Source organism: Anguilla rostrata, chromosome 9 (assembly GCF_018555375.3).
Source record: "Anguilla rostrata isolate EN2019 chromosome 9, ASM1855537v3, whole genome shotgun sequence".
Taxonomy (NCBI): domain Eukaryota; kingdom Metazoa; phylum Chordata; class Actinopteri; order Anguilliformes; family Anguillidae; genus Anguilla; species Anguilla rostrata.
Window position 1 is genome coordinate 12,810,648 of NC_057941.1, and position 25,656 is coordinate 12,836,303.

At 39.1% G+C, this 25,656-nt stretch overlaps 1 protein-coding gene across 1 annotated transcript in view; it reads left to right on the forward strand.

The window, feature by feature from the left end:
- ophn1 (oligophrenin 1) overlaps positions 1-25,656 on the forward strand; it is a 52,962-nt gene that overhangs the window by 21,738 nt on the left and 5,568 nt on the right. The window contains exons 5-22 of the mRNA XM_064350438.1: positions 842-943; positions 1,247-1,357; positions 1,853-1,957; positions 2,052-2,181; positions 2,576-2,676; positions 2,921-3,012; positions 3,736-3,814; positions 4,674-4,707; positions 4,929-4,991; positions 5,716-5,790; positions 6,466-6,550; positions 7,317-7,375; positions 10,287-10,392; positions 12,396-12,555; positions 14,031-14,178; positions 16,881-17,228; positions 19,838-19,988; positions 22,210-22,260. Of these exons, the coding sequence (XP_064206508.1) occupies positions 842-943; positions 1,247-1,357; positions 1,853-1,957; positions 2,052-2,181; positions 2,576-2,676; positions 2,921-3,012; positions 3,736-3,814; positions 4,674-4,707; positions 4,929-4,991; positions 5,716-5,790; positions 6,466-6,550; positions 7,317-7,375; positions 10,287-10,392; positions 12,396-12,555; positions 14,031-14,178; positions 16,881-17,228; positions 19,838-19,988; positions 22,210-22,252 (1,992 nt within the window). The 3' untranslated portion in view covers positions 22,253-22,260. The remainder of the gene's footprint in view (positions 1-841; positions 944-1,246; positions 1,358-1,852; positions 1,958-2,051; positions 2,182-2,575; positions 2,677-2,920; positions 3,013-3,735; positions 3,815-4,673; positions 4,708-4,928; positions 4,992-5,715; positions 5,791-6,465; positions 6,551-7,316; positions 7,376-10,286; positions 10,393-12,395; positions 12,556-14,030; positions 14,179-16,880; positions 17,229-19,837; positions 19,989-22,209; positions 22,261-25,656) is intronic.

Genomic DNA, 25,656 nt, shown 5'->3' on the forward strand with positions numbered 1-25,656 from the left:
TAAAATGACTTTGAGCAGAGCGCACTGGCTGGAGCATTATGATAAATAGTATATAAGAAGGTGCACTTCCTTCTTTCGGCTCCGTGGGAAAAATATTTGTGTTTTATGTGGGCCACAATTGGTAACAAGCAGAGGGAGGTGAGGAGAGAGGTGACATTCCGCACCTTGCATGATTGTACAGTCTCCTCATGGGCAGTAGCATTCTGTGAAGGTTAGAGGGGTGTGATAGCACATGCAGGGAGTTCAGCATGATGCTGGTGTCTTGTCTGTACAGCATAAGCGACTGGACAATGGGCTGGGCAGCATAAACTGACTGACTCTGTGAATGTTGCAGAGATGTTTAGATATGAAGAAGGCTAATAGAATCTATATACCATTTTTTTTTTTTTTTGCTAATTCATCATGTTTTCATACACTAGCAAAATTTTATTGAAACTGTAGACCTTTTCGAGGTTTACATTTTCTATATACAGTATATATTCTTGGTAGCTTAGTCCTGTTTTATTGAAATAAGTTTGGGGTCATGCATACATGGATGTGATTGAGTAAATGCATAGTTGTAAAATATAATGGTACCTTGTGCTCTTTTCAGTTTGTGTTTGACGTAATATGTTTTAAGCTAATTTCTTTCATTTCAGAGTGAATACATTTTTTTATGGTTCCAAAGTTATCTACTAGTATAAACAGTATATTATACTAATGAATGACTTTGGATAAACATTCAACTCATTCTGAAATGAAAATAATTAATTTCAGTATCAGCCTGTTTTGCATGTATTCATAACAAGTGCACACATTAAGGGCTCCCATTATAAGTAATGGAAACTCTTATGGTTTTCAGGAGAGAAAAAAGAAGTTTGAAAAGGAGAGTGAAAAATATTACTCTCAGTTGGATAAACACCTAAACTTGTCCTCCAAGAAGAAGGAAACCCAACTACAAGAGGTAAGCAGGAACATTTGGACCAGCAGGGTATTTCTTAAGAATACTGAGGCATCATATGTGACCTCAAGGTCACAATGTTATGGCAGTTGCAGAGTCACACCTCCCTCACGGGTGCAATCAAGTTTCACTGCTGAATTAATCAACAGCTCGTACTGAAGTACAGATATATTTGCCACATGACCTTATGGGGATTTTAAAACCTGCATTTTTGGACCTCTCTTTGGATGTAGCAAAATGAGTTGATAAAAATGTTGATAACACACAACGTTTCCCTCCTGTTCCTTCCGGTTGATGTGGCTACAGGCAGACGGGCAGCTGGACAAGGAGAGGGAAAATTTCTATGAGTCCTCTGTGGAGTATGTCTATCAAATCCAGCAGGTTCAGGACAGGAAGAAGTTTGACGTAGTAGAGCCCGTAAGTGCCTTCCTCCTCATAGTCTGTCCTATATTTATGTTTATACTGGCCCACTCAACACCTGTGTGACCTGCACTACCCCAGCATATAAGCTCTTCCTGTTGTGTGAAGGGATGGGGGGAATTGGTAGAGACACAGTAAGAATGAGAGACATGACCACTTACGACAACTTGGACACCCTGGGGGACAACTATTGAGTACATAGGACTGGAATATAAGATAAAGTTGGGGGCACTTGCTGTGAGTGTGTTTTACCAACAGAATTGATCCTATGTTGACTGTAGGAATTTGTTTTTCAATGAGAAACTGGTGGCATTGTATTTATTTTAGGTTTCTTACAATGGGAAGACTATTTATGAATTAGGGTGTTTTTTTTTCACTTCAGGTGATTGCATTATGGTATGTTTTCAAGGTAAATAAGTATTGACGAATGCTTAATTGTGACCAATGCTAATTGCAGAGCTTTCACTGTGCTGTCGGTTTCTTTGGCTGCAGGTGCTGGCCTTTCTTCACAGCATCTTGACACTCAACAACCTCACTTTTGAGATGACTCAGGACTTCATGCCGTATAAACAGGAGCTGCAGCTGAGCCTGCAAAATGTGAGTGATTGTTGCCTGCACTTTATGGCAATGGAGACACAGTGACCCATAGGAATCTTTGACCTGATTGTTATTGATTTTTACCTCCGCCCAGACCAGGAACCACTTTGAAAGTACAAGCGAAGAGATGGAGGAGCTGATGAAGAGAATGAAAGACTCTCCTCAGATTCGTAAAGTTCCTGGCCAGCCAACTATCGAGGGATACCTGTACTCACAGGAGAAGTGTAAGCAATGTGATCCCTGAGTTATCAACCTCCTGTATTACCACCAAGAAAGCTAATATTAAACTATTATCTGCGAATAGGTCCTAACCCTTTCTGGTGTAAGATCACAAACATGTGATTTGAATGTTCTTAGCTGAACATTCTAACGCTGATGTAACAATCATTACTGGCAGTTGAAAGCAATGGAGTTCTAGAACACTGACAGAATTTTGAAGAAAAAAGCATTCCAAAAAACCTAATCTTCAAATGGTTAATGATGTTATGCTTCATAAGTACACACTATATCACAGTACTATATCACAGAAGTGGGCAGCTTAGCTTTATCTAAATACCTTTAGCTTTATCTACTGTAAAACTTGAGTGTGTAATTGTGTTACTGTCCCTTGTTTCTCAGGGGCGTTGGGTGTGTCATGGGTCAAGTTTTACTGCAAATTTTACAAAGAAAACCGGCTTTTCACCATGATCCCCTGTGAACAAAAACCTGCAGCCAAACAGGTAGGTGATCGTTAGATAGAGGTGATGAGAGGTGAAATGATGTTAGCAGAAATTTGAATGCTTCCGAGTGTCCATAAACTTACGTAGCTTCCTAATAAATTTTGCCATCCTACCGCATCATACTGCTCGACATACGCAGGTATAAATTAATTTATTTATTATAATTTCCAATTATGATAGCCGGACATGACCAGTCATAGTGCATGATTGTGGTTCTGAAAGAAATATTTTGCTCTTCTGCCAGGGCCCAACAGATCTGATATTGAAGGCTTGCATTCGACGGAAGAGCGAGTCTATAGACAAGCGCTTCTGCTTTGACGTAGAAACATATGAAAGGTGAGAATACATTCTGTTGCATGGCAACATCTGTCACATTAGAATTGCCAAATAAATCATGTCTGGTGGAGCAGTGTTTCAACAACGTCATCTGTGAAAGCAAAACTGGCTGTAAACCAAACATTGCACTCATTTGTCTGATGCATAATCTTATGGTAGCACAAGCCTATCAAGGTTGACACTGATATGAGAGGAATCCACCCAACTTCCAAGGATGTGCTTTGTGAATAAGCCAATGCTAATTTCTTTTAAGTAGTCATGATCTTGTGGGTTTTTGAGCAGGTATTTCAAGTCAATTCAACCACTGACCTGAAACATAAAGCAAGCAGAACCATGAATGGAACCAAGAAGATTGCAGTACACCAATCTCTGAGGTCAAGACTACACAGACAATAACCTTGTGGCCGCTTTTGTGCTCAGCTAAGCAATACGATCAACATTACTGCTCAGTCTTCATTTCTCACTAGAGTGAGAGATCTGTAAATTCTCCCACACGTGTGTGTCTTCACACCATCTCACACTAGCATGCTGGTCATGAAGTCTACTGGAATTTTATGGATGTGTTGGGATTGTATAGAGAACCTACCAATAGTTGTTTTCAAAAAATCACAATGCTTTGCACCACACCCACACACACACCCTGCTGCAGAAAGTAACCCACGGGAGTGGGAGATTCCATTGTTTTCCCAGTAACAGCAGTGTTTTGTTTTATTATGTCTGTAGATCTGCACCTGTTACACTCCAGGCCGTCTCTGAGACCAGCAGGAAGCTGTGGATAGAAGCAATGGATGGGAAGGAACCTGTATGTTTTCCCAGCTTCTTTTCATAACTGTCTGCTACTACATCCTGCCTGAATTACATCCTTTATTAAATACTCTTCTCCGTGAATGTGTTGTTTCTCCATGCTCAGCTTGTATATTTAACAGTGATGTGTGGATGTTAGGCTCTTTTTATACCACTGTCATCCTGATATATAGAAGTATAATGAAATTATAATGGAACAATTGGTCATACAATAGCATTGCCCAGGGAAGCAGAAGTTCAGTCATTAGGGTTTCCTCTCCTCACAAGTGACTTTTGATTGGGCACCTGCCTTCTGCCTGTGGCAGCTGCTCATTAAGCATACTCTTCCAGCATGGTGATTGCTTACAGTAACACAGACAGTCTGAAGAAGTAGTGGTAGTCATTAGGACATGCATGGCTGTCTGTGCCCTCTTCTGCAATACAGAGAGCTCAGCAGCAGTAGGAAAGGCCTAGAAATATAATTTGACATTCAAAACTGGGCGAAGAAGAGAAAATATAAACCAAACGCACTTGTTGTGGTTTGGTTTGGGTACATGGCATGGTTACATAACATTTAAGTATACGTTCATGCAAAAAGGTTTAGGCAGCAAAGGTCCAATGTCAAGTCATTATGGTCCCAAGCAATATTAGCTGTAAATACATAGTGTACTAAGAAGTGGTAAATATGTACAAACTTACACCATAAATTTGGTACAAAAGGGAGATTGAGAATGTAGTGCTTCATGTAGCAAACAGGGTTGAAGATATAGTTTTAGATGTAGAGTTAAGGGAACCGAAGCAGGTTTAGGCTTCAAATAGCTTATTGTTCTGAAATGCATAATTTTTCATGAACAGATTTTGTTTTGTTTTCATTTCAGATATATCATTCCCCAATTCACAAGCAAGCTGAGAGTATGTATTGGTGCCTGTTTCTAAATTTTGTAGATATAGTTGTATGTTCTTTTATTTTCTTTTGTGTAAAATATGGGTTTGATCATGAAAATATGTTTACCAGTCAATTTTCGTTTAGTATCAGTTATATTGTATATGGAAATTATGAGTGATTTTCTGAATGTACAAATTCCTTGCTTGTAAAATTCATTTAAATAAAAAAAAAACATTTATTTCCACAGTGGAGCTGAATGAAGTAGGATTCAAGTTTGTCCGGAAATGCATCAATTATGTTGAAACGAAAGGTAAGCTAATTATATTTATTGTTAGTATTGTTACCTACCCCCTAAAAAACCATATTACTCGTGGCTCTATGACAAAAAAGGTGTGTTCTTTCTTCTTCCTGCAGAGGGCAGCGCAGAATAGGATTTCAAATTTCCGCTGAATATACCTTTGACCAGAAGCCAGAAGTAAATAAAAACATACTAGTTTCCTCTGAGAGGTCCAACTTTTGCTGATGTGTTCCTCTTCGGTGCATTTCACATTGTAGAACCTTGATGTGCTTGCACAACAAACAACATTTTTTTTGTGGAACACTTTTGCATCTAAGATGTCAAAAGTACAAAAAAAAGAAAACACTGTGCATAAGTGGAATTACTCTGACACATATTCAATTTTAAGAGTAAGTGTTTGGACATTGATCGCGTTGAATCTGTGAATCAGTCTGTGTTTCAGATGTCCTTTGTCTGTGTTTCAGGTTAAGTGATAAATTATGCAGTGTCTCTGTGTTAAGGCACCATCTCCTCTCTCTGGCACAGGCTAGTGTTAATCATTTTCTTTTATGGACAGATGCTTCAGAGGCTATGCTCAATCGCCGTTTCCTCTCCCCAACACCGCACTCACTCAGCACCAGGGCTGTAAATTTCCTGCTTGGAATTTCTAACTGGAGGAAACTTACTTTCTCCCTCTCGCTTTATCCCTCCCTCCCCTCTCTCTCACTCATCCTCCCCCCACACCATCCATTTCCAGGCCTCACGCAAGAGGGAGTGTACAGAACAGTTGGCAGCAACATTCAAGTACAAAAGCTTTTAAACGCCTTCTTTGGTGAGGAAATTACTCAGCACACATCTGTCATTGCACTGTTAGCTCCATTCCTTGAAAACAACAAAGCAGCATATAGCCGAAGAAGAAATTGAATGTGACGAGCAATCTTAGCATGACACCACAGTGGGAATGTATTCTGTGATGTACATGTTACTGTATGCTCTAGCAAAGCTCATCTTAAACTGCAGATTTTTAAAAGCTCATGTTCCTGAGTTTGGAGGGCACAATGTAGCATCCCATCATGAAATCTTCCTCAACAACACTGCTGCTATTTGCTCAGTGATCAATGCTTCATAATAGGCAATTATGATTATGACTACTAACTATAAAATGTGACGTACATTAAAGCTGGAATTATACTTCTGTTGAGAGGAAATTGAAATTACAACGTGAAGCTCAAAATTGACTAAATGAATTTATTGACAGAATTAAGATTTAATTTCTTCTTTCAAGATTATAGTTCCGTGAAGTGCAGACAATACTGTATTTATTATTTATTTTTTGTATCATGTGCTCAAATGAACACCATTCATTAATTGTGCTTTATAGTGCAAAATTAATTTAAGAATGGAAGTAGACTTAAAAACCAGACATACAAATGTGTGATGAGAATTATTTTTTCTTATTACGGCTGTTTTATATTTTTATTTTGTCTTGTCCATTCTTTCCCCACAGACCCCAAATGCCCAGGGGATGTGGATTTCCACACCAGTGACTGTGACATTAAGACCATCACAAGCTCCATGAAATTCTACCTCAGGTGAGAGAGAGAGCGCTGCACAGCAAAAGAATACTTCTCTGATAGGTGTAGCAGAGCTCTGTCATACACAGAGAGACTAATAGTTTTTAAGTGTCTTTAAAGCCATATCTGCTATTAGACAGAAGGATGAGGCATTTGTATATGAATACATTCAATTTCACACTGTAAAACATGGTATTAATGATAGTCAGTTTCTCCTAAAATAGGTTTTTGAAAACGATTGCCCCCCACACTGCCACTGCCCTTGGCTGCCTGGATAGCTTTCACTGAAAATGCATAATCTGGCCTGTAGCCCAGCCCGGTGCATCATGTGAGAATGGTGTCTGTGGTGGGGCTGTCATTGTCAAGGCCCAGATCCTTATCTTTATGATTAAATTTAGCTAAGACCTGAAACCACTGAAGTCTAGTATTTGGCAGTTGGAAGTTGGCGGTTGGAATTCAGATTTTCTCAACGAAAAAAAAAGTTGAATCTTAATGGAATTGAGGTCAAAAACGCAGCTTTAAGTGCACTTTAAATGTTTACGTGTAAAACAAAATGGTTTTATCCAAATGATTTGAAACTGCAAAGGATCTGTACTGACCTAGTGCCTGACAAGGTTGACCACAAAGTGTGTTTTAGACGCAGTCTTTAGTTCATTGAATTACTGAGTGTTCTGAGACCAACTGTAAATAATGTACAAGGTCCATGAAACTTGTATAATGTGTACGGGCCAGGTGTGTTCAGTGAGTATTGCTTGTTTACGTGATTATACATGTGCCTTTTCAGGAGTCTCTCTGAACCTCTGATGACCTATAAACTCCATAGGGAACTCATCTTAGCTGCAAGTAAGATTCTTGTTTTCATATTTTGGGCTTTAATAGTAATAACAATTGAATAAAAAATGAACCATTGCTTATAAGATATACATGTTTATGGTTGCCCAAACAATAGTGTTTTATGAGTGGGAGGTAATGTGAATACCTACTATTAAAATATTAAAATAAATTGCTTACCTTGTACAGATTGTATTATATATTTTTTATGAAGTTGTATTCTATTGTTCAATATGTCATAAATTGAGCATGCATTAATTGACTACGTTTTTGGGTGCCTTATGTGTATCACAATATAGAACCTTTTTTGGTTCCATCATGAATCTAACTATCCATAGACTTTTCTCATTCTAGAGTGCCTTTAAATGTTCACTGGACGTTTCATTGCCAGGTTAAATGTTGGATGGTCCAGTGGCTGATTTGGTTGTTTTCATTTCATTATTTGGACGCGTCCCTTCGTCCAAAAATATGGCAAAAAAGCATCCCAAAAACGGATCCAGTCCAACATTTAATCTGGTGCTACTCATCATATTACCATGTCTCACACACGGACACACTGCATATTTATATAACATTACACTGAACTGCGTTTCAATGATGGGGTGGAAGCGAAGAAGTGTAGTAGTGGTTTTTTTTTGTGCCCAAATATTTTTCATTACTTTTTGAGTGAAAGTTGGGTTAGGAGAAAAGGGAATTCAAAGAATTTTTTGTATAAATGTTGTTTTTGAATATCCTCGTATGCCTGCACCGAACCGTGAAAAGAATTTCCTCTTGAGGATAAGCTATCTATCTATCTCTGTCTTTCTACATCGTATTCCCAGATAATGTAAATTAATAGGTTTTGATAGATTTAATTGATTCCATTTGTGCCAGTGGAGGGTTTGAATGGGTAGTGTGGTGGAGGGAAGGTGTGGAGTAGTTCTTCAACCTTGTTCAGTTGGCATGCCTCATCTGCACCCCACACACAGTGTAAGACACATTGATTACACATTTATTATGTATGCATTTAGTTATGAGTCTATAAACAAAACATTTGTGATGTATTTAATTCATGCATTGCAATATCATAGGGTTGAATAAGGTATAATTGAGTTGATAAAACATGACAGTTTCATTCTTACGGCCTCTTGAGGATGTCTGCTGTTAGCCTATTACACACTTGGGGATATCTCACGTACAGAACAATAAAGGAACAACAAAGGCAGCTATTGTGGAATACCACAAGAATGGACATTTTAGCACAGTTTTAAGATCTGCTGCATATATTGCAAATGTCAAGTGGTATATATTGCGTTTAAGTCAAGTACCGCAACCTGCTAGTCACTGCCTACTGACTTGAGAGTGGAAAGCTGTCATCCTCAAATCTTAACCAGTATTCTGTGTTATGGCTTTTAATGCTTTGCTCGTGCTGTTGACCAAATGGTACCTGAAGGGAAGTGTTGCCAACTTCCTCATCTTGTTCAGCCCTTTCCTTTGAAAAGCATTAGGGTTTGTCTGTAGTTATGCCGAATCTACTTTCTTTCTATGGTCACACGTATGGGCTATTGAGCAGGTGGCTTCATCTCCACCTGGTCCCACATCGCTCTAATCTGCTCTCCAGTGACTCCATTCATCCTGAATTTGTATTGCCGTTGAGAAAGGGGTTCAAGCTCAAGGTTTCCGATCCTGAGCTGTAGTTGTAAAAAGCCTTGTGTTCCATTTCCTGGGTTACAGTATGTGTAACACAAGAGGCCTCTATTGTTTCGGATTCAGGCAGTTTGTTTGAAAAACAAAGTTCATGCCGTTCTGTGGATTACTACACTCAACATCTGTGCGGCAGAAAGGACTTATCTTAATACCATCTCACCGTATACTTTTATGCTTTTAATAGCCCCCCCAACATTAATTGTCCATGCCGCTCAGAGGTCTTATAAGGTCTCTGTCTACTTTCCGGGGTACCTCTTTTCTTTGTACTCACTCATGGATGCTTTCCACCTACAGAATCTTAATTGCCTAGAGTGTTGCTAAACTCTGTATTATGTTCCAGCGTCTTTTGATTACACGAAAAACTGTTGTAATGACATGCTATTACACGCCCGAAACATCCCCCCCTCAACCACAATAAGCACCCGCTTCTCAGGGTCCTATTGTTAGGCTGCATGATGTACTGTTTTTACGTTTGGCCAGGAGGTAGTACCACAGGCAGGTGTGACAAGTAGAATGTATGGACTAAGGATGGGATCAAGGGTTACCATGCATCATACCCCCATATGCACAATGGTGTTTGGTTACCGTCGAGCATGGGCGCTTTGTTTTTCAACACAATGCAACAACTTGAGCAGTGCAAAGGGTTGTCATTGTGAGGCCATCGTGTAAATGGAGTCAGTCCTTGATTGCTTCGTAGTTTGCATGAAGCTGCACTTGGTTTTTCAGTTGCATTACACTGAAACGATATTAAATTGCGGAGAAAATTCAGGCCGTCTGGACAGAAGTAGAATATGTAATTATGCCTTTTCAAGCTTTTTAATGTGAAATGTAAGGTAGTGCATAACCGCAGTAAATTTAATACCATTAGATGTTGAATGTTGTTGAATGTAGCTATGAAATGGAATGTCGGCGTGCACACGAAGTATGCAGTAGACAGTCATGTTGTCTTCACAGCCATTTGCTATGTCTAAAGTGTTTTCCAAAAATTCCCTGCTGTGCACCATTTCTCTGACCAACCATTTTATGAGTGACAGATAGCATTTTTCAACATCCCCTCCCACAGCATATACAAAACGGGTCGTACGTAACATGAAATAGTTTTTCCCCCATGCAAATGCATTTCAGTTATTTCATCTTTATAGAGGCATGATGAGATCTAAAGGCGGGAAGGGAGATCTGCAGCGATGGTAGTTGTGAGCGAGGGCATTAAAGGACGATGACTCCTCTTCTCCCTCAGAGTCTGAGAACCTGGACTACCGACTGGGTGCCGTCCACTCGCTCGTCTATAAACTGCCGGAGAGAAACAGGGAAATGCTGGGCTTGCTCATCCAGCATCTGGTCAAGTAAGCTGAACCTTGTTACATCATGCAACATTTGCTGCTCTGTTCTTCATTAGGAGTAAGTAATGCATTCAGTTAGGCCTTTTTGGTTTATGTAATGGTGTTATTAATTAATGTGTCAAGGACTACTGTGAGTACTTTGCAAAGGAATACAGGTTGTTTATAAAGGTTGTTCACTACTAATGCGAGGGGAACCTATAATCGGTTTTCATTTTGATGTAGCAAGAATTCTCTTTGCTGAAATTAAAGTGCCACAACCACGTTTGTGCATATGTATTTCCCAAAAAGTGTGAAAGGACAGTTATTAAAAACAGGAGAAAAATAACAAACTGACAAGTTTTGGTCAGGGCATTATTGCTTTACAGAAAATTAAGCCATCTAACAACACAACAGTGGTGATCAGGTTTGCTTTTATTTATTTCCTTGTCAACTGACAGAGCACCTGTGAAACATTATTTACGCACACATTTCACTGATCTGAATAAAGCACATAAACAAGTATAAACATACGCTTCTTCGTGACTGGGTGCAGAGTAACATTTGCTTTGACTTTATAAACAGAATTTGTGCAGTACTGAAGTCTACAGAAGCACTTTTTGTCAGTCATGGTATTGGTTTTTATGACCTTATTAGTTCACAACATCTTAAGAATTTATGCTGTAGGTCAAAGAGTACAGAATATATTATAAGATTTTATAGCCACTTCCAAGTATGCAGTAATTATATTAAATATTACATTGTGGTTTTTTGCCGTTTATGCCAGACACAATATTTTACATTGCATGCTTAATATTCTGAAGGTATGTCAAATATAATGTTTTTATATTTGTTGTATTTTAGATATTTTTAAAAATTGTACTACCCTACATGTCCCAACATGGTCTGGACTACTGCAACTCCCTCCTGGCTGGCCTCCCAGCATCAGCCACCAGACCCCTTCAGCTCATCCAGAATGCAGCAGCACGTCTGGTTTACAACCTCCCTCGTGACTCCCACGTCACTCCCCTCCTCATCTCCCTCCACTGGCTACCAGTGCAAGCTCGCATCCGGTTTAAGACACTGGTGCTTGCTTTCCAAGCAGTCAAGGGGTCAGCTCCTGGTTATCTGCAGAAGATGATCAGACCCTACAAGCCGGCCAGATCGCTCCGATCGGCTACTACAGGGCGGCTGATTCCTCCCCCTACACGAGCAGCAACAAGGTCTCGACTCTTTGCAGTTCTGGCCCCACGATGGTGGAACGATCTTCCAGTGGAGGTCAGAACAGCAGAGTGTCTGAGCACCTTCAAACGGAAACTCAAGACGCACCTCTTCTCTGTATACCTCTCTCCTCTTCCCTAAACCCTCTCCCATAACTATTTAAAAAAAAAAAAAAAAAAAAAAAAATTTTTGGTTCAGACTATCTTGTGTCTCCTTACTGTATGCTACTATAGTAAAGGCTTTTTATCTACATTTTATTCAATGGACTTAAGTGGACTTGATCCTGAGTTTGGTTACACTGTTGTAAGTCGCTCTGGATAAGAGCGTCAGCTAAATGCCTATAATGTAATGTAATGTAATGTAACATATACCTTTCTATGAAGGTGTTGTATATTTTAAATATTCTATCCAATACTGGAACACACTGCCTTTTAGCAGAACAGGAATTTAAATGTTTTATGTTCTTTCAAAAACTTAGTTTAGAAAGTCTGCACAAAAGCTTTCACATGAATAATGATCTGAGTAAAAATTACTGTAGCCTTCATGATATTAGCTTCCCAATACTATGGAAATAGACACAAGCATCATTTACAGAGATCATGTTTCACAGATACGCGTGCTCTGGAGATGCATGATCAGCTAGCAGGCACATAACCCTGATATGGCTGTACACCTCTCCTTGCCTATCTGTCTGGGTCCTTTTCATTTCAGATCCTTGTGAGAGAAATGGATTTTACTGTGCCGTCTACAGAACTGTCTTAAGCATTCATGACCCGCTCTGGACTTAACGCCGCCACCTGTATTTGCAGTGTCTGCAGTCAGAGCGAGTATAACCGCATGACCCCGTCTAACATGGGGGTCATCTTCGGGCCCACGCTGATGAGGGCAGAGGAGGAGACAGTGGCCGCCATGATGGACATCAAGTTCCAGAACATCGTGGTGGAGATCCTCATCGAGGACTACAAAAAGGTGAGTCCATCAGGGCAGGTTCATAGCATTGAAACCATGAAAACTTGTGCAAGAAATGTTGTAATGAATAACATTGTAATGAATAACATAAAGCCCCTCTGTCATGAAGAATTGTTTACATATTAGCCAGTGGCCACCTGTTTCTTAAGATGGCTGCCAACCGCATTTTGCCATCATCTACCATCACCAGTGTTTCAACAACTTTATGTACATTTTGTGTATCGGGAGCTGAACCACCCATGGTTGCCTCCAAGGACTGGCTGTTCGGTTCTTAGGAAGCATTACTTTTATTGTTGTTTCAGCTATCGCCGCTACTGCTCACTGTCGCTACTACTTTTGTCCCTTTTTGATATATTGCCCGAGATATTTGTCAGATGAGTATTGCAGCCCACAAGGAAGTAACTGTAAACAAAGAAGTGGACCGAATCATTGAATCAAAGTTTGTTGTGAATGGGTTTTGTGAAGAGTCACCATTTGCAGCTCGTCAGTCACAAATCTTTTGTCTGAAATAGCCTTTAAGCTGCCTGGAATGTAAGCAGTCTTCAGGGAAAAAGAAGGCTGGATTTAGAACACAATGTGTCAGCCACCCACTGTGGTTCAGTGAACGCCATAACCAGACATGTCTCCTGGATTGATTTATTATGATACACATTTCCTGGACAAAATAACACTTGGAGAGCTCCAGATTATTCTCTTGAAAACATATAATTTTGTGCTACAATAAAGTGAACTTTTGTTGCACATACGCATTTTCATTTTGAAAGTACGTCTATATGTATGCTACCTAGTTTTACTGTTGGTTCATTATAAGTCAGTGATAAGAACAACGTGATGTTTGTGTGTTGTGGGTGCTTTTTTCTTTGCATTAATGTGTTTAAGTTGACATTATTGAGTGTAATGATGGTGGGGGACTGCATTTGCATTGTGGTAAACTAGAAACTGTTGACAATTAGTGGGCAGCTGCTAATTTGTAGTGAGTGTGTATTAATGTCTATGGTAGAGGAAACATCTTTTTGGGCAAGGGCAAATCTAATCTGGACGAGCTTCCTAAATAGTCAATGTATGGGATAGACTGGATCTTTATATTACTTTATAGTGCTTTAAGCACTAAACAATAAGGATTAATTCATATTTTGGGATGATGAAAACTTACTTTATCTTTCTGGTGTTATTTCCTTTCTCAAACCACTAGCTCGCGTGGTTTCCATGGCCCGGGTTTTCTGCATATCCAAAAATAGCCGGTGTACTGAATACAGCCTTTTATTCTGCTGCCTCCTGAACACACAGCTGTACTGTTTGGCTTGAAATGAAGACCGCGTCCGAGTCTGGCTGTTCACCCGCTTGAGACTCGACGGCACTGGAATGCGAGAAAGAAAGACAGAAATCTGTTTGAAGTCTTTGAGCTCATTGTGTGGAATACTGTAGAAAGGCTTCGGTTTTTACATGAAACCCATGCAGCGGTGGTCTGGTTACAGATATTTAGCGCCGCGCCAGAGGAGAGCTCCGCCCCTCCCCTCCCTCCTCCCCGGGTCAACCCGAGGAAACGGCAGCCGATCACCATCTCCAAGCGCCCGCCAAGGCCCCGCCCGGCCATCAGTCACAGCCCATTTGAGATACCTGACGGTGGGTGACTGGTATTCCCTTATTTGCTCCTGCTGTGAATTCCCCAAAGGCGCACCTTTCATTGTCTTTGCCTTTTTATGCTTTCTTCCACTGTTTTTGGCCAATTTGGAATGCTCAAGTTCTTAAGTCAGGATTCATTGCTGTAACCTCCTTTATCATTTTTAGAAAGTGCAGACAAACATGTGCTCTGAAGCTTGCAATGTTCTTATCATACTGCTGTTCGCCAGATATGACGTCGGGCTTGTACAGATATGACTCGGAGGCAGATGTTTCATGCGCAGCTTAACTGGTGGGCTTGTGGGTACCTGCCCGACCATTGTGGGTCATTGGTGCACAATAAAACACCATTATGCCGGCCGTCTGAAACTCTGTCTCTTGGTGATGCTGGAGCCCATAATGTGTAACCCTGCGGGGCTTCTGACCACAGTAAGCACAGGCACAGGGTGCATTGATACCAGATCATGGGGCCAATTCATGCACTAGAACAGAGCCTTAGTATGATGAGACAGGATGTACATTCTTGACAGGAAATGATCTGTGGTTTACAGTCTATACACAGAAATGTGTGTAGCGTGTAAACAGTGAAGCATAGTTCTTTCAAACATCACTGTCAGTCTGATCCGTTCATACAGTACAGTTTGTCTGTTCTTCCAAATCACTCACAGGGTCAAAATATGTTTTTTGTTTTGTTTAATTAGTATGTTTTTTACTTGTTTTAATTGTATCTGAAAATAGAAATGGGAAATTAAATTAAAATAAAGTAATGGTTTGGCATTAGAGTTTGGTGATAACTACTTATTGTGTGAAGCTGAATTGGGTCTTTACTAAATCCAGATTTAGATAGCTCATAAAATCCAGACAAGACAGGCTACATTTTATGTGGTCTTAGCCTTTAAAGACCATAGCCAATAAGGTTTAACAAGTTTGTAATTTCTTTCTACATGTTCATCATGTATTTGTGACTTAATGAAGAGATACTTACATGAGGTTGCATAGACAAAAGGATGATTGTTGAAAATGGAGAAACATTCTTGCAAATGTTTGCTCCATCAAATTAAATGTAGTGAACATCTGACAGACGGCATTTAAAGATACACCATTTTCTGTGTCAGAATGCTGAGATATAGTCATACTTTACTAAAAGGAGTTTATACGACTAACTGCTCATGCAGTTACTGATTAATTTCATGATAATTTCCATTTTAAAATTCTCTGAATATGCCATAAAATGTCAACATTTGTCTGACCTAAACAGGACATTTATATGCAAGTAAAATATTGAGTGTTCTCACTATTATGCCATCAATTAATATAAAAATATTAAGTGCTGGCAGAATAGCGGTAACAAAACAAAAGTTCACACATTTTGTCTATATACTGAACAATGAGAGCATAGCTTAGCTGACAGTCTGATAAGTTTTTAGTTTTTTTTGAGTTATTGTACCTGTACAGCTATGTGCACTTTGCATATGTACTCATTTTAGGTGTCTAGTAAGTCTAAAAGCACATCAAATTAAATGAAACTCTGTGTAAAGTGAAATGAGGTAGACATGTCAGTCCAAGAGAAATGGCAGAGATAACCGTTTGGCCTATTCGTGAAATTCCCCCCCAAAAAAAGTATTTTTTTTCTTACTTCAAACAAAGTTCATATGGTGAGGATCCCATGAACTCGCCTGTAATAAGGAGATATTTTCCCTTGTGCTGGTTTGTGTTATCATGCCTTACTTTTGCTTGCATTCAGCCAGTCTGTACTATTTACTATTTGCTATTTCCTTATTGAAACAACTTTGGGAAGGAACTTGATCCCAGACTCTAAATCAGGAAAAATTGAATATTAAACACTATAAACAAATCATTTGCCTGTTGTAAAGGAAGGAGTACTTGAAGGTTCTTTGGCCTGCATTCAAATACTTCACCTTTGGATTTTCAGAAAATTATAGAGCTGCATTTACATAATGCATTTCTCAGTTGTAAAGCAATTTACACCGCTATTGTGTAAACACACACCTGGGTGATGCATGGTAGCTTTCGTGCCCAATATCTTTTTAAAAGTTTTATTTAAACCAATTAAACCTAGCATTACAATCAATAGCATGCATTATAGTCTAATCAAATAAAATCTAAGGAGCTGTTAGATACACAAACTAGATTTCACCCAAGTGAATTAATGAAAAAAATCAGCCCGATCCATACACAGCAGACCTGTTGAGATCCAGTGGGTATGTATTGGATTGGGCATCACTTACCATTTTAACAGTCTTGTGGGTATGATGATCCATAGGATTGTGAGAGCTAGCTCCCTGGAATGTCGAAAATTATATTTTTGAAATGGAATACATTTTCAAATTTAATTAAGATTCCATTGAACCATATAGTTTCAAGAAAATTAGGAAATTATATGGTGAATAAAGAGATAGATTATTGAACTACCTAGTCATATTAAATTAAAACGTGTATTTCCCATTCTGGCTAAGGACTCCTCCTATACAGGTTTAACTGCATAGAGTGTATTGTATCATACACAGCAGATAAGAGAACTTGGGTAGTATACCTAGGTTTCTTAAAAAATCTGTAATTGTATATCTGTAAAGCTGTACATTACATTCTAAAAATCTCAAATACATAAAATGATATCACTGTACATAGGCAATGCATCATCTAAATGCAGAAGACTGTGTTTATTTGGCGTTGTTGCTTTACAGTTGACTATTGCAGCGATGCTCTGAATGGTAGCAGGTCAGAGGGAATGGAATCGGAGAACGCACCACAAACCAGCCCTGTTCCGCTACAGCGGACCAAGCTAGCCAATAGCGGCCCACGCCTCAGTGTCAAAGAAATGGTTCAGAAGCAAGCGTTGCTGCCAAAGCCATCCTGCCGGCTGGAGAGACATTCAGACTCCGATGTCGCCAAACTGGTTGCTCGGTTACAGGACAGTGGCCAAAAGGCAGACACCTCGGCAACCAATGGAGATACGGGTGCCACCGTGAACAGAGCTTCATCTTTCCAGAGCAGGAAACCACCTCCTCGCGGCTTTGCAGTTGTCAAAGATGGTAACCAAGCCCCGCTGTGTCTCAACATTTGGCCTTGCATGTGATTGTGGTTGACATTCTTACAAATTTCTTTAAATGCTGTCAATTTATGCAATACAGAAATGTGATAAATCTGTAGCTTAATACATACATTGAGCTTCGTAATGTTTGGGACAAAGACCTTTTTTTTTCTTGATTTGGCTCTGTACTCCACAATTTTATATTTATAATCAAACAATTTACATGGTTAAAGTGCACATTCTCAGCTATTATTTAAGGGTATTTTTTATACATTTTGGTTTCACCTTGTAGAAATTGCAGCCCTTTTTATACATAGTCCCCCATTTCAGGACACCATAATATTTGGGGTAAATGGCTTCACAGGTGTTTCTGATTAGTCAGGTTTGCTAAGTTGCTTCCTTAGTGCAGGTATAAGGGCTTTCAGTATCTAGTCTTGATTATAGGATTATAGGCATTTGTCAATATGAGGACAAATGCATTGTGTCAATGAAAGTCTATCAAGCCTTTTTGAGGCTGGGAAATAAGAAAAAAACAGTCAGAAACATAGGCAAAACCTTAGGTTTACCAAAATCAACTGTTTGGAACATTGTTAAGAAGAAAGAGAGCACTGCTTAGCTCAGTAATTGCAAAGGGCCTGGTGGGCCAGGGAAGACCTCTACTATTAATGGCCAAAGTATTCTCACCGTAATGAACAAAAACCCTCAAACACCTGTTCAACAGATCAGAAACATTTCTCAGGAGGTAGGCATGGATGTTTCAGTGACTAATTTTCACAAATGACTTCACAAACAGGCTGCACTGCAAGATGCAAACCAGTAGTTAGCATGGCCAGAGTAAAGTTTGGTAGTATAAAGTAGTACCTGAAAGAGCCTGCAGAGCTCTGGAAAAGGTCTTGTGGACAGATGCAACCAAGATTCACTTGTATCAGAATGACGGCAAGTGCAAAGTGTGGAGACCAAAAGTAACTGCCCAAGATCCAAACCAGCCACCCCCCCCCCCCTTTTGTCAAACATGGTGATTGGGGTGTTATGATTTGGCCATGTGTGGCTGCTAGCACACTTGTCTTCATCGATGATGTAACTGCTGATAGCAACAGCACAATGAATTCTGAAGTCTACAAGAGCATTTTACCAGCTCAGGTTCAACCAAATTTCTTTAAACACTTTGGACGGTGCTTTATCCTACAGCAAAACAATAATCCAAAACATACTGCTAATGCAACAAAGGCCAAAAACTGGAAAATTCTTCATTCACCAAGTCAGTCACCTGATGTGAATCCAGCTGAACATGTATTTCATATGCTGAAGGGACAACTTGCCCCCAAAACAAGCAGGACCTGAAGATGACTGCAGTGCAGGCCTGGCAGAGCAACACCAGAGCAGATACTCAACACCTAGTGATATCTATGGGTCACTGACTTTAAACAGTTATTGCGTGCAAAGGATATGCGTCCAAGTACTAAACATGACTGCTTTCATGTTCATAACATTAATATGTCCCAAGCATTATTGTGCCCTGAAATGGAGGGGCTATGTATAAAAAGTGCTGTAATTTCTACATGGTGAAACCGAAGCGTATAAAATGTTTGATTACAATTCTAAAATAGTGTACAGATCCAAATAAAGAAAAAAACATGCCTTTGTCCCGAACATGGAGCTCACTGTTTCAAACTCATTTACGATACAATTTATAAAATATGTTAATAGCTCACACCTTTAAACATAGTATGTAATGTTATATGTAAATGTCACTGATATGGTCTGTGACTAGGTTTTATACTTGTAGCTGAGTAGCAAGACGAAGGTCCTGCAGCCTGACAAAGCCAATTATTTAGCATCATTGATAATAGCTCTAATAGTGCTAGTAGCAATAACTTTAGTTTTATGCAACTTTTCTTACACACCGTTCAAGTTGCTTTACAAAATACTAATCGCGTACAATGCATGAATCATCTCAGTTTCATTTACTGATTGCTCATTTCACACTATTCCATGAAATGACAAGAAAATCCTGTTCTGCTTGTCCTGACTTACAAAGTTCCTGAATCCCTGTCCCTTTTAATGTTTCTTATCCTTTCTATTTAAACTGCAACAAACTATTTGAATGAATCATTTAATTGAATAATATAATGGTATTCACTAGAAACCGGTAAGAGAAGTTCAGTGAATTGTTATTATACTTAATTCAATAAAACACTTTAGATGCCATTCTTTCTTCCATTCCAATAACATAATTCTATTATTTTAAATATTCAGTTAAAAAATAATTTGCATGAAGTCCATTATGATTTGCCACTTCATTCAAATAATCTCTTAACAACAATTACCTTGTTATGCTTTCAGCTAGAGCTGCTATAGAAAGTTTTTAACATATTTAACCTTAAATACAAATCATAGTCATGTAGTACCCGAGTTATCAAATCCACTTTAAATGAGCAATTATGACAATTTAAAAATACATTTATGAAAGTGCCAATGCGAGATGTGTTTTGTAACACATTAAAATATTTCTTCCAGTTTGGTTTTTAGACTTTCCAGCACAATCAGTCAGTTAGGGTCTCTACAACTTTTATTAGTTCCCTGTTGAGTCCGTGTTTTCATGTCATGCAGGAGAGAGTGAGGGTGTGATCAGAAAGTCCTCATCGGAGAAGCACACCATCTGCAGGCCGCCAATGAGACCCCCTGATCCCCCAACCCGGTCTCCAGTGGCCATCAAACCCATGAATGCAGCCAGTGTGGAGGAGACCACCCCGGCTTCATAGTGAGTAAACCCCTAGTAAAAAAAACCCTTCCAGCCAGACCCCATTTGCTCTGATTAAAATCACAACTGGACAAACAGTAAATAATGCTCCTTGGCAAGAGTTTAGTTTTAGTCATCTGGTTCCAGCTCTGAATGCTCTGTTCAGTTTACAATATCATTTGACAATGCTGCCATGATTTCAAACTGATTTGCACCGTGATAAATTTTGGAGGCTGCACGAGGACATGTAGCCTGTCTAGCTTGGTTTAGTCAACTATCTGTTCTTTTTGTTTTAGAATGGAGATGCTTTTGCCTGAACATTGAGTTAGTATCAACTGGGCATGAAAGTACTTGTGTTTCAATTATGGATAAAATTTTTCTTCTGACAGGTATAGACTTCATGATTTGTGCCTTGAAATATTTCCAATCCATTTAATGTACACTTGATCACTTTAAAATCAAGTACCGCAGCGTGAGCTAATGGAAATAGCTTGTTGGAATATCTATTACTTCCTGTCTGGACTTGTTCTGTGATTTAGCCTCCTGGGAGCTGACTAGGCCAAGGGAATCAGAAGAGGTCCATTAATAGTACTTTGTCTCTCCTGCAGAGATAGGCAGAGAATCCTTGAGTCAAGGTGAATCTTTCGGGTACGTTTGTCAGTGTGTGATTGTAAGGGATAAAGAATGTGAGAGAGACAGAGACAGAGATGAGCTAGTCAATTATACATATTTGAAACACTTCGAAGTAGACATTGCAATCCAAAATGATTCGTTTTTAAAAAAATCATAATGCCATATATGGCAAAATAAGTCAATATGACATTTAATTACTAAATCAAAAAATGGAACAAATACTAGGTAAATGAATATGGATACATGCCTCATTGCTACCAAATCCTCTACCAGAACACCAAATTTGATACTCTGGCCATTGGTACTTGCTCATTTGCCCCCTTGACGGAGTCAACAAGAAATGATCAACAAGCTCACTACCATAGACATGAATGAGACCTCAGGGAACTGGGCTTGCAACTCTAAGGTTCTCATTTTGATTCCCAGGTGGGTAGTTATTGTAGCCTTGAGTACTAATCTGAATTGCTTCAATACATATCCAGCTGTATAAATGGATTGTATGTAAAAGAATGTAGGTTTTGTAAGTTTCTCTGGATAAGTGTTAAATGCTAAAATAAATGTAAAAAAAATCTCTAGAGAATGTTTTTGTTTTGGGGCTTTTTTTTCCAGGAGTTTACTTTTTTCCCTGGTTCATTTTAACTGGAGTACCCTGTCCAGCTCTGTCCACTGCAGCATGTTGCATTTACCCATTGTCAACATCTCATCCATTTGTGATTGAAGTGAGTGGTTGACCTTGCTTCCTTTGAGGTCAGGTATTCATGTAATACGGCCCCACTCTAAGGACAGTAATTCTCAAGCTTTGTTGTTGAAGGCTTTGCTGTTTTCACAGCTTCTAATGTGTATCATTTTACTGAACAAGCAGCATGTTAGCTCACACTGTCCCAGGGAAATTTGACTCTCCACGGCCTGGCCAAAACTACCAAAGCATGGATTTTTTTCTCTTTGGGTTCGGTGGACAGGAAGCATGAGAAAACATAACATTTTTATGAAAGGTGTAGGATATTTCAAAAGATTTTAAATAGCTTATTGCTGCCATATTAATTACCTCAGAAGTCTTCTTTTCAGAAAATAATAAATTATAAGAATGGATGAGATTGCTCTTATCGTTGTTTCTTACTGTTTCTTCTAAAACAAGAAAAAGAAATCTTGTGTTGGATGAGCCACATAAGAAAGCAAATAAGATGAGGGTAATGGCCACAGTCAAAGAACAGTTCTTCTATCTAAACTACTCTACAGTAAGGAAACTCATATTACCTTTCAGTCAGCTCCAGATACACACAGATTGTATCTGTCCTGCCAGAACTGTCTTTCTGCAGATTATGGGGGGAACATCAAGTGCATTTCCCCCTGAACAAAGAGTGCTCTGCAGAAAGTTTTATTCTAAATTTACTGTCACTTCATTAAATTTCCTCCCTCATGCTGGGGGAGTCAACTGGACAAACTAAACTCTGAGGTGAGCAATTAAATCTTAGGTAACCTATACTTTGTCTGAAGCTATGTAATGTGTTATTATAGGCCCAAAAGCTATTACTACAGAGTTTGGCTGGCAATAAACCTCTATGTGTATCACCTATGGTCTGAACGGCTTTCATGTTTTCTGTGTCCTCAGTGTCGCTTCCAAAGCCAAGTTTTTCGAGAACGCTTCAAGGTAAATCGGAAGGTAAGAGATGCTTTCTCTTTTTGGAACCCTGATCGACACAAAAATCATAGGGATGGGCAAATATGAAGAGTTGCAAAACCAAATGCTGACCCAGCACTAAACCGATGGCCGTAAGATGCAGTTAGAGGGAGTAATCAGTTTTTGCCATTTGTGACATTGTAACGCAGAGTGAATTTAAATCATTGCTGCTGAAAATGAAAAGCAGAAACTGGAACAGGGTTCAGAGTGCCTTGCAGCAGGTGGGCTGCGTATATTTTTTGTTTGTAAATTGGTTTCCGAGCTGACGCCAGGCGACCCATCGAACAGGGAGGCCTACCTGTAGGGGATCGCCTGTCTTGTCAGTTACAAATGATTTCCTTGAAAGCGGTCCAGGTGTGGACCAGCACAATCTGAGATCTCTTGAATGGCATTGGCCATTGGCCATTCAAGTAAGCGATAAAAATAGTTTCCCCCTGTCCTTGCGAAGCGGTGCACATGTCTCTCACTTGAGGCCACTACTACTACTGTTGCTCTGTGATGGATCCTTAGATGTCTGTGAATACCTCTTAAGGACAATAAGGCTCACAGAATTTTCTTTTATACATTAGTTAATGAGGACTTAGCTACTTAGCTGTTATTTTTGTTCAGTCTGTACCTCATCAGTGTTCAGGGAAAAATGGAACATGATTACAGCTTTCATGAACTTGGACTCCTGCCAAAGCAAATTGAAGGTCAGGAGAAGACACGTTTCATGCCACGTTCACTACAGAGTGGTTTTAAAATAGATGAGATATGCAGTGAATTTTACATCAGTGAAGTAATTATGTGTTATTGTTAACAGGTGACACTGCATGTTCAGGAATTTAATATAGTGAAGGCATGTACCGTGCCCTCCAAAAGTATAGTACCGTAGAGAGAAATTTGTAATTTTTGCTACAGTGCCATGAAAAAGTATTTGCCCTTTCCTGATTTCCTCTATTATCGCATATTTGTCACACTGAATGGTTTCAGATCTTTAGATAAAGTGTAATATTATACAAAGGAAAATTGAGTGAACAGAAGACATTTAAAAAAAAAAAAAAAAGTTATGTAATGAAAAACACCCATATCATAATTGTGGAAATGTAATTGCCCCCTCAGTCAACCATTTAATAAAATGTAATTGATAATTAGATTCAGCTGATTGAACACAGCCAGAATGAAGTAGTCACCACAAAGTTTCTACAAGCACACTATACCATGATCAAAGGAAATTAAAGAAGAAATGAGAAGAAAGTTGTTGAAATATATTAGTCTGGAAAGGGTTGCAAAGTCATTGCTCAGGCTCCAGGACTCCCCTGAACCACAGTGAGTGGCATTATCTCCAAATAAACCACTCTTGGAACAGTAGTGAATCTTCCCAGGAGTGGCCGGCTTACCAAAATTTCTGGGTGCAGCGACAACTCATCCAGGAAGTAGTGGGAGAGTAGCAAGGTGGAAACTACTGCTGATCAAGAGAAGCATCAATGCTCTTCACATTTGCAAAAAAAAAAACACTTGGGAGATTCCCAAGCCTTTTGGGATAATGTTATATGTACAGGTGAGTCAAAAGTGGAACTTTTGGGATGATATGGTTCCCATTATGTTTGGTGTAAAGTTACAGTAATACAGTAAGAACATCATGCCAACAGTCAAACAGGGTGGTGAAAGCGTGTGTGAGGATGCTTTGCTGCCTCCATTATTGAAGGAACCATGAATTCTGCTCTGTACCAGAAAATTCTTAAGGGGAATTCCCGATTATCTGTCTGTGAGCTGAAGCTGAAGCGTAATTGGGTTATACAGCAAGAAAATGATCCGCAACAGAATAGCAAGTCCACTTCTAAATGGCTGAAAAGAAACCAAACTAGACAAACTCCTCACTTAAACCCCATAGAGATGCTGTGGCAGGACCTGAAATGAACAGTTTGTGCTCAAAAACCTACACATTTGTCCGAATTAAAGCAGTTCTGCAAAGAATAGTGGGCTAAAATTCCTCCACAGCCATTTGAAAGACTGATATGAAATTATAGGAAGTGGTTGGTTACAGTTATTGCTGATAAAGGTGTTGTGACCAGTTATTAAGTTTAAGAGGGCAATTACTTTTTTCACATGGGTGTTTGATAACTTTTTTCTTTAAATAATATTTTTTTAATGTGGTTTGTGTTTAGGTTAGGTTCCTTTTGTCTAATATGATGTTTTGTCTAAAGATCTGAAATAATTCCGTGTGACAAACAAGCAATGATAGAGGAAATCAAGAAGGCGGAAAATACTTTGTCATGGGACTTTATATACTTAAGGCATTGAGACAAAATGAATATGAGTACTGGCAATCAGCTTTTATTTTGTGTTATTTCATGGTATTTGTATGTGTACATGTTTTGCAGAAGCAACAGTTTTTGTGTTGAGCTCCATTTTCAGCTGTGCAAAATTAAGTTAATGGATGAACTTAAAAGTAAATAAAACTGGTAAAGTTTCTGATATTTGGATTGTTCTTAAATGCGATAACTGCATCAAGTCTACGACTCATTGACACCAAGCATTTCAGATCTTTGAAAATGCCTTTTTCAGGCCTTCACCACAGCCGGTTTCAGTTGATCTTTGTTTTGGGGGGGTTGTGTGTTCAATCTTCTCTTCAGCAAGTGAAGTACATGCTCGGTTGCATTTAACTCAGGTGACTGAGTTTATGGTGGTGTATGCCTCTGACTCCTAATGTACTCTCTACTGATAAAAACAAAGGCTAAAACCATGAGACACTCACTGCTCTTTTATGTGTGAGCAGTCCATACCAAAGGAAACACCTGGGCAACAGTTAACACCTGTCAACCATCCGTTAACTGAATTCTGTGCAGCTGAAAATTGAGGAACTCAACATAAAACAGCGGTTTCTGTAAAATGGTAAAATATTTACCCATGTAAATACCATAAAATAAAACCTGATTATCTGTACTTATGTCTCATATTCATCTTTTGATCTCAAGTCCAAATTTCTCAAGTATATAGCAAAAATGACAGATTACACTCTACCATACCCATAACTTTTGGAGGGCACTGTATATAGTGGTCCTTTTTAAAATTCATGAGCTATGCTACTTTACACAAAATGATTTAAGCAGAATTATTTTCCCGTAAGAGTACTTATTGGAGGATGGGTCTTCATACTTATGGCAGGTTACATTCCAAGGAAAGGAACAGTAACATTGAGGTTATGTATGCCTAATTTATATTAGTAATATATAATATATATGGTAGAACCTTAGAGAGATTTGGAACACTTTGGAAATGGGGGTCATTCAAAACTAAAATTTTGTGTGTAAATGTTAGTAAACTTGAAAGTGAAGACAACATATATTGGCAATGGTTAGGTGGCTTCTGACTAACTCTGCTCAACTTAACTGCTTC